The sequence below is a fragment of the Hydra vulgaris genome, chromosome 02 (genome assembly GCF_038396675.1).
Source record: "Hydra vulgaris chromosome 02, alternate assembly HydraT2T_AEP".
NCBI classification, from domain to species: domain Eukaryota; kingdom Metazoa; phylum Cnidaria; class Hydrozoa; order Anthoathecata; family Hydridae; genus Hydra; species Hydra vulgaris.
Window position 1 is genome coordinate 24,977,579 of NC_088921.1, and position 9,821 is coordinate 24,987,399.

The window sequence follows — 9,821 nt, forward strand, 5'->3', positions numbered from 1 at the left end:
TTTTCAAATTTTTTTAAATATAATGATTATATGAAAGATGTAGTTAAATTATTCATTATTGTAATTACTTTTTATTATACTTTTATAATAATATAATTTTTTTGCATTGTAGTTTTATAATAATAAAAAAAGTATCAGGGTATAAGATATTTTATAACATTGCGGTGCGTTTTTGACAAAAATAAAATGTCACATATATAATATTTTATCTAAACATATTATATTATTTTATATCTAAGTTTTATCAATTTAGGTATAATAAATATATTACAAAGCTTAGTTCAAAATCGTGTAACGTTATGGCAGATAATTCTCATATTGCAACATGCAAAAGATCAAACCTTAACACAAGGTATACTTTTTTTTTATACCCTATTATATAATATTTTAAACTGTCAAATTTGTCGATGTAATTAATTTGATAATAAATAAGTTATTATAACTTATTTAATATTAAATTTATTAAACTACATGACAAATGATAAGTTTTGTATAAAATATTATTGACCAGGAAAATGCAATGGTATTGTTATGTTATTGCCTAGGAATATCATTCTGTAGTTAGACACAATAACCTTTTAAATTTTAAAGTTTGAGAAAATTCACTTTTCCCTCTCTTCGTCTTTTTTTGTGATTGCACCTTGTAGCAAGAATTTAATGTAGTTCATATCTTGTTCGAGAATGCAACTTGATTCTGAGTTGAATTTTCATCTCTCGGTATTTATTGGTGACCTAATTTGACAATACTTTATTATACATATTTTTAGTTTTATACTTAATATATTATATAATAGGGGTAGACGAGGCTCCTTAGCTGTGGTGAATGTTTCAACAGCTAAAGGAGCCTCAAGATGAAAATCTCACCATGGGTAGGAAAATCATGATATAAAATCCGCACTATAATGTTGTGTGGTTATGTGGTAACTATTACATTTTTAAAAATTGTTATAATTTTTCTGTGTGCATTCTAAAATTACATTTAATGATCAAAACTTTGTAGATTGCTCATTTAAAGCAACTTCGTGGGCTGTCACCTTTGCACCTAGCGAGTTAATGTATGAGCAAATTAATGCTGAAACAAGTGCAAATATAAGATGATGGAAAACACAGAAAACAAATTATTTAATCAGATGTTATCACATAAGGTGAGTACAGGTCTTTTTCTATTCACGCGCATCAGATATTACCTTTATATATAGATATATATTTATCTATAGACAGATATTAGATATAGATACATATATATAAACTAAATTTTTTAGACTTATATTTATTATTTTGTACATCTTTTTTTTATTTATCTGTTAAGTTTTTTGTTATGTCTTTTTTTATTATATCCTTATATATTTTTTAGCAATAAGAGTATAAAAGTAGAAGGCAAATGACTTTTTTTATTTTTCTACATTGTATGTAGTATTGTTTTTTTAAAATTATTAAATGATTTAGATAAAAGAAAACAACTAGAAAATCTTGTTGTCAAAATGGTTGGCAACTTACAAAGTAAGATTTGTTTTAAAAATTTGTGATTTAAGATAATCATTAAACGATCATATTATTATTTAAGATTTTATTCGTTTCTTTTCCGCTAAATCTGATTCATTAGATAAAGTTTGATGCGTACTCTTATAGGAGAAAAAATCGACTGATTAGTTAGATTATGTTTGAAGCGTGCTTTTATGGGAGAATTCATCGACTGGTTCGTTAGATTAAGTTTGAAGTGCGCTCTTTGTGGATCGAAGCGTGCTCTTCGTAAGTTGCAGATCTATGACCTTGTACTTAATACTTATTGGATATAAGGAGGATATTTTAACAAAAGTGCAGCTTTTATTATAAATTAAAAATGTTTATTTCAAAGTTAACGTAAAAATCACGTCTTTTAGACATTTCATGGGGACCAAAAAGTCACCTAAAAATCACGTGTTAAAAGTAACGTGAAAAACACGTCCATAAATTACGTGAATTGGTCATTTTATGGGGACCAAAAAGTCACCTAAATGTTACGTGCCAAAATAACGTGAAGATCACGTTTTTGTTACGTCGCTTTGCCTACTGGGTAGTTTTCTGCTTCTTTTCTTTGCCTTTATTTGTTGTTCTATAGTTTACTTTGGAGTCTTTTCACGTTTTCTATATTTAATATTGATTTTTTTTAAATGACGACCAATTGTCGATTGATTCACACCGAATTTAATACCTATTATTCTCTGACTCTCCCCTTTTTGATTGTTGACAAGTCTCGTTAATTCGGCTTTCTTTTCTTTAGCCCAGGATGTCGGGCGACCAGGGTGCTTTCTATCAGAAAAAGATTGAACAGTTTTAAGTCTTTTTAGGTTATCATATATTGTACTTCGAGCAAATCATTCCTTTTCAAAATGATTTACGATTTTTTTTTTTTTTTTATATTAGGTTTATTTACAAAAAACATTTTTAGTCGCTTTCGAAAAGATTCTCGTTCAGCTGCATTTAACCTCATTTTAAGTAATTGTGTTTCAAATAAAAAAGTTTATATTTTATAGAACGTTTATGCCTACGCATAAAACCACAAAAACTGATTATTATGCTCAAATAATGAAATTAGGATTTGTCCGACAACTTCAGCATCACCTGTTATGTTGAGTTTGCGGACATTTTATATAGATTATATGGAACAATCGCTTGTAATATATCTTTAAAATGAGATAAATTAGGACTTTATTTTAGGTTTTAGAAATCTTATTTAAAATCTTTTTATTCAATTTTATTAGCAAATTTATTCAATCATAAATAAGTAAAATAAAAATATTTAAGCTTGAAAAGAAAATTTGACAACAGATTTTTATTTTTGACACTAAACAGTTGTAGATTAAAATTAAATTTTTAGATTAGCAACTGTTAAAGGGGATGGTAAAATCGCAGATATTGACTTTTTGCCAGTAAATTGCATTGATAATGGTTTGTTTCTATTTGACTAAATAAGTATAAGAAAAAAAAGATTTCCATTAATTTTGAAGTCTTTTTAATGCGTTTATTATAAAAACAAAATTTTATTAAGGTTTATCTTTTTTTTTCAAAAATATGCTATACTGTCGTCATTGTGATTTCAAAACTGTTGTTAAAACTATTTGTAAACATATTATGTTATAGGAGAAAAAAATAATCTTGTTTATCGTTGTAAATCATACGAAGAGAGAGGCGTTACATTGTATCAAAAAACATGAATTAATAACAACTACACGACTTGTGGTGTATTATGCAAATAAAAGTTTTGGTAAGACAGGTTAGCTGATTTCCAAGTCATCTTACTTTTTGAATTCTTTGCAAGATTTTCAAATATTTTTTTTGCAATAAGCTGCTATCCCAATATTTTTTGTTTTAGATACAATTACAGCGAATCGTAGAGTACTTTGAGAAAATTTTGCCACTCCTTATTCAGGAATTTATTATATTTTTATTTCAAATAGAATTTTAGATTGTCACTATTGGTTTAGCAGAAACGTTTTAATGAAAAAAATCATTACAAAAAAAAAATAAAAAAAGACACGATGTAACTAAAAACTTTTGCTACAACTCTTTTCTTGAATTTTGAATAAAATCATTATTTTATTCTAAACACTTTGAAATATAATTTTATAAGTAAAATCTCTGGATTTAAAATCTAATTAGTAGATTATGTAAATAGATGATCCCTGCTATCAAAAATATTCTTTAATTTTACAAGATGGTAAAAAGTTTATGTGTGCTGCTAAAAGAGCTATGAGGGAAAAAATCCGCTTTTGTGATTTTAAGGTACAGATATTTTGTTAACTAAAAAATAAATTTTCAAAGGTTAAGGAAGTAAAGTATAAAATTTCAATACAGTTGTTAAACATAATTCAATTTATACATTTAGATATTAGTAAAAACTGAATCGCACAAAAAAATAAAAACGCACCAAAACGTTTGTGACAAAAAATAAAAACTTCATCATTAAATGAAATCCAACATACAAGAACAATTGTAGTTTTCATTGATGGTTTTTTCTGTCAAGATAAACATCCTCGTTGGAAGTGTTATTGCAAAAAATTAAGAAATACAATAATGAAAAAAAAGTTGTATTTGTTGTATGACTTTTATATTTTTATTGTAAAACTTATTTAGGCTGACTTGATTTCTCAAATGATTAATCCTCAAATTTCTTAAAAAATAAAAGATTATGCTAAAGAAGGAATATGTAATATTAGAGAAATAAAACGCCTTTTTTTTGGCTAATTGTTAAAGATATATTTAAAAAAGAAAATGTTCCTCCTCCAAATAGTAGAAGATTTTATCTATGTATTAATACTATAAGATCACGTATAGTTAAAATGGAGCAAAAGTTGGCGTAAATTTTATATTATTCTAATTCAACAATGTAACCAAGAAACCATTAGCATTGCTGAAAATCTCTGTTGCAGTTAGTATTTCTTCAACTGTCTCCTTTATAAGACAACAATGTATAATCTCCCAGATTGTTTATTTACTAGTACAAATTTGCTTGTCCAACACCTGCATATTGTTAACTTTTAGCATTCATAATCATAAGTTAAAAGAGTTAACAAAAGTTGATCAAAATAATGTCTTAATATTTACACTTATGTTTTATGTATATAATTTAGCGCTAATTTGTAATACTTTAATTTTAAAGGTCTTCCATGATTGATCAAGAATGTTATATGAAAAAGTGTCATGAATGGAAAAAAATTGATCCACATATTAAAGTGTTATTTCAACCAAAATGTGAAGTTACAGACAATTTAATTTGTAAAAATAATTCTACTTTTTTATTTGTTTATCAATCACAGTGGCAATAAGACATTCTTTTGCGATACGGAAAGGAGATCATTCTTCTTGAGCCTACTGACAGAGCTACAAGATATTCTCTTCCATTCTTTTTTTAAATATCAATATGAATATCAATTAAATATAAGATAAACACAAATCATAAGATAATTAAACATATAAAAATATAAGAACTCGTATAAGTAAAATAGCCAAGTAAATGTACCTTTATAAATATAAATACAATTAAATACATTTTTATAAATATAACCATAATCATTTCCAGCTATTGTGTAAATGAAAAAAAAAAAAATTCAAGACGTGTAAAAGCTTTAAAAAAAACAATAGATTGTTACAGTAATGTTAAGGTCAGTAATTGTTGTTTAACAACGCATTTAAAATGTTGAAAAGAGTTTATCGTTTTAATCTCATTTGTGAGAAATGAGTTCCACAATTGTGGTTCTCTTCTAGATATAGAGAATTGGGATTAACTCAAAAACATTTTTGGAATATAGTAGTTCTGCTTAGAATGTTTTGTTTCGTATTTATGATCAATAAGTTGGAAGTAATAATGGAATATTTTTAAGACCAAATTATTTTTTACTTTGAACATAAACTGAAGGATGCTATAGATGTTTTGTTCATAAATAATAAGAAATCTCAGTTCTTTCATTATTTGTTTAGCACAAACACATCCATTTATGAATATGCGGCATGCTTGTTTTTGTTTTCTATAGACTAAAGCTAGTTTTGATTCGTAAGTACTTGCCCAGGCAAAATTTTAGTTGCTAATGTAGCTATGAACAAATACAAAGTATAAACTTTTTAGACAAACTTTATTTAAAATATACTTAGTTTTATGCATAATCCCAATGATTTTAGATATTTTATTTTCTAACAACTTGATATGCTCTTTCCAGCTAAAATATTCATCTAAAATGACTCCTAGAAACTTCACAGAAAATGCTCTTTTTAGTATTGTTATGTCAACTAAAATATCTGGAAGTTTTAATGGTAATGTGTCCCACCCTAATGGTTTTGTGAAAAAAATATATTTGCTTTTTTCGATGTTCAAGGAAAGTTTGTTAGCCTTCAACCAATCGCTTAGCTCTTCAAGCTCCTGGTTTACTGTGTTAAAAATAGTTTTAATATTTGAGTGGGTGTGGAAACCTTGGGTGTCATCTGCAAAAGGAATAAAATTCAGTATACAAGAAGATAAAAATATGTCGTTAATATAGACAAGAAAAAGCAAAGAACCTAGAATAGATCCCTGGGGAATGGTTTCAAGGAAAGTGTAAGTTTCATTGTAATATAAAGCTTATTAACGATTGTTTAGATAGCATCTAAATCATTTTAAGTTTTTATTTTTTATACCATTATTACTAAGTTTGTATAGAAGGATCTCGTAATCCACTGTATCAAATGCCTTTGACAAATCGATAAATACTCCAAGTGTATATTGATTTTTGTCAAACCCATTCAAAATTTCGTTAACTAACTTTATTACTGCATGTTCAGTTGAATGGCCTTTTTTAAATCCGTATTGGTTATTAAAAAGGATATTGTGATTTTGAAGGTATGAAAAAAATCTGTTGTACATTATGCGTTCTAATTCTTTTGAGAAGCATGAAATAGGCCTAGAGTTTGATAAAGTAGAGTTATTTCCGCTTTTATGTATCGGAACTACGTGTGCCAATTTTAAGTGTTCAGGAAAAACTCCACGTCTTAATGAGAGATTAAAGATATACAATAGGGGATATTCAATAACATTATAAATTTCTTTAACCACATGAGAGCTTATGTCATCAAGATCCGGACTTTTTTTACTGTATTGTTTTAAATGCGCTTCGAAGCTCATCAGAAGATAAGTCAAACTCGTCCATTACAAAGTCCACTTCTTTTAAATATGATTTAAATATTTTTTTACTTTGAGTTATTTTATTAGCTAGTGTATTTTCGATGTTTGTAAAATAATTGTTAAAACTTTTCAGCAATCTTTTTTTGATCATTAATAACAATGTTTTGTTATCGATATTTAAATGGTTTGGCAGGATATTGCCTGGATCAATCTTTTCCTTTCCTATTTTCTATGTTTTTTTATTATTACCAATATTATTTTGTAAAAGATTTGAATAATAATTTTTTTAGCTTCTTTCTTAAGTTTTTCAAAAAGGTTAACTTTTATTTTTTTTTTCATTTGTGAAGGTTTTTTTTTTAAATACTTTTCGTAGAGTTTTTGTTTTTTCTTGGAAGATTTGACGAGGCCTTGTGAAATCCATAAACTTTGTAAGTTTTTGAGCTTGACTCTTTTTTCTTGTTTTGGAAATGCTTTTTCATAAGCGTTACAGAACTCACAGATAAAATGTTCACAGACTTTATTTGCGTCTTTGTAGTTACTAAGTTGTACCCAGTTTATTAGGCTGATTTAGAAAACAAGTCGGGAACACTAAAAGTGCCTGGGAAATCCCAAAATAAGACTGGTGCAGAATAATTTTTAACGTTTTGATTTTTTGAAGTGGCGTTCTCAACCTGATAAAAACCATTTCCGCGTCTTCTACAAAACGGCTTATTAAAAATGGATATTACATGTAATTCATCGAGTTTAAATTCAGAAATTATATCTTCTTTATCGAAACTAAATTTACATACTGCATATTCTTTATCAATTTCAAACCAAAAAAGGTAAATTATTGTTTTGTAAAATTTTTCAACCTTTAAATTTATTAGAAATGTTTTGAAATTTAAGCATGTCATAACTTTTGAGATATATTGCTAATTTACTTGGTAATATATTTTTACATTGATGTAATAAAACTATGATGATATTTTATGCAAATATAATTATATATCGCATGCAATATATAATTAAATTTGAATAAACATCAAATAGCTTGATATTTAAATATTGTATTTGTACCAAATATAGTTTATGTAAATTACATATTTATATTTGATATATAATTTCATAAGTTGTATGTATATATGTATATATATATATATATATATATATATATATATATATATATATATATATATATATATATATATATATATATATATATATCAATTATGTTAGTGTATTCTACAAACAGAGTGCTCAATGTTCTAAAAGAACAGAGCAATAATAAATTGAATTAATTTATATATATATATATATATAATTAATTTATATATATATATATAATTAATTTATATATATATATATATATATATATATATATATATATATATATATATAAATTATATATCAATTATAAATATATAAACTTTATAAACTACATTTGATACAAATACAAAATAAAAATATCAATGTTTATCAAAATTTATCAATCAATTTATGATCAGGATTTGACTTGGATTAGCATAAACATTAACTAATTGTTTTTATTTAGAACATATATGCAGTAGAATATTGAAAAAGATATAATGATGATGAGAGAAGTAGCAGCTTTAGGTGTTTTAATACAAAAGCCTGGAAGTAAAGAATGTGGGCAGCTGTGGCAGCTGGTTTCTGACTCACTAAACAAAAATGGTTTCTGTGTTACAAACAGAGGAGTACGAGATCGATTATCGATTAATATGAAAAAGCAATGTGTTCAGGTGAACAAAGAAAAAAAACTTTCTGGTGAAGGTGGAGAAGAAATAACTGAATATGATATTTTGGTTGAAGAACTTATTGAAATCAGATGCTCAGAAGAAAGAAAAAATGCAGTAGATGAAGATCGTATGAAAGCTTTAGATATAAGAAATACTGCTATGGAGCGTTTTGGGGAAACAAGGAAGCAAAAAAGCCCTTGATATTGAAGACAAGTCTCTAAAATCTTCTCGCAAATCATCAAGTGATACATAGACATTTTTGCGTGAAAAAATGGAAGTAGATAAGGAAAATAGGCGCATTGAGCGAGAAGAAAGAGCTGAAGCAAAAGTTCTTGCCAAGCAACAACAATAAAATATTCAAAATATGTTTAATCATATATTAGCTCAACAAACAGAAATATTAAAAATATTATTAGAAAAAACAAATTAGTTTTTATTTTTAATAAACTCTAGATTTTTGTTAAGCCAGACTATTGTTTGCATTTTATTTTTGAAATAAATAATTATTTTTGTTACTTTATTTGTCTACTTTAATGAATCATGAAAGTTAAACAAGACTATCAATAACTATCTATAAGATTTACAACAGGCAATACTATTAATAAGTTAGGAAGTATCAATATGATTTGAAATTAAATTATTGAAAATACTCTTGTAGGGAAGGAGCTTCCAAACCAAAATAATCTGAAACAATGTTCCCATAGAGACAAGTGTGTGCATTTTGTAACAATAAACAAACTATATATACCTTTCCAATAGGAGTTAAGCCAAGTTTTTGAGACTGTTTAAAATCTATGAATTTAAAATAATTTGTCATTAAACCAAATACCCACTCAACACTAACACTTTGTTAAATGCAAGTTGGTCTGGCGTAACATTCATACTTCTGTATGGTGCTAGCAAAGCTAGCACCATACTCGAAGTATATACCATACTACACATGTCGAAGTATATACCATACTACACATGTCGAAGTATATACCATACTACAGTATACATACGAAGTATATACATATACTACAGTATATACCATACTACAGTATATACCATACTACAAGTATATACCAGTATATACAGTATATACCATACTACAAGTATATACCATACTACAGTATACATACGAAGTATATACATACTACTACTCGAAGTATATACCATACTACACATGTACTCGAAGTGGATAGGCTGGGTCGCCATATAAGCATAAAGGACTCCCATCATGCCATGCAATCTCCTGCAACTGTGGCAATAAACTAGATTCGTATAGCATAGTGCTATCATGTTTTTTACCCTCAAAAGGACCAGCTAAGTTTGCTATCATGTCATTGGGAACTACAACACTTTAAAATTTCAGTGCATGGACTCTCTTATGACCATTATAGACAATTCTTTGATTTGTTTTAGGCCTAGCAACTCTACGAACAGTTCCATCGATAAAACCAAAACAGTTA

General features: G+C 26.7%; 1 protein-coding gene across 1 annotated transcript; it reads left to right on the top strand.

The window, feature by feature from the left end:
* Positions 1-248: 248 nt before the first annotated feature.
* LOC136076831 (uncharacterized) lies at positions 249-8,834 on the top strand. Its single transcript, XM_065790387.1, has 5 exons — positions 249-352; positions 1,001-1,145; positions 1,447-1,500; positions 3,121-7,455; positions 8,166-8,834. The coding sequence occupies exon 5, from the start codon at positions 8,200-8,202 to the stop codon at positions 8,569-8,571; it is 372 nt and encodes a 123-aa protein (XP_065646459.1). The 5' UTR covers positions 249-352; positions 1,001-1,145; positions 1,447-1,500; positions 3,121-7,455; positions 8,166-8,199; the 3' UTR covers positions 8,572-8,834.
* The last annotated feature ends 987 nt before the right edge of the window (positions 8,835-9,821 follow it).

Bases quoted from the DNA above. Each gene is read 5' to 3' on its own strand.
- LOC136076831 (XM_065790387.1), top strand. From the start codon at position 8,200: ATGATGATGAGAGAAGTAGCAGCTTTAGGTGTTTTAATACAAAAGCCT.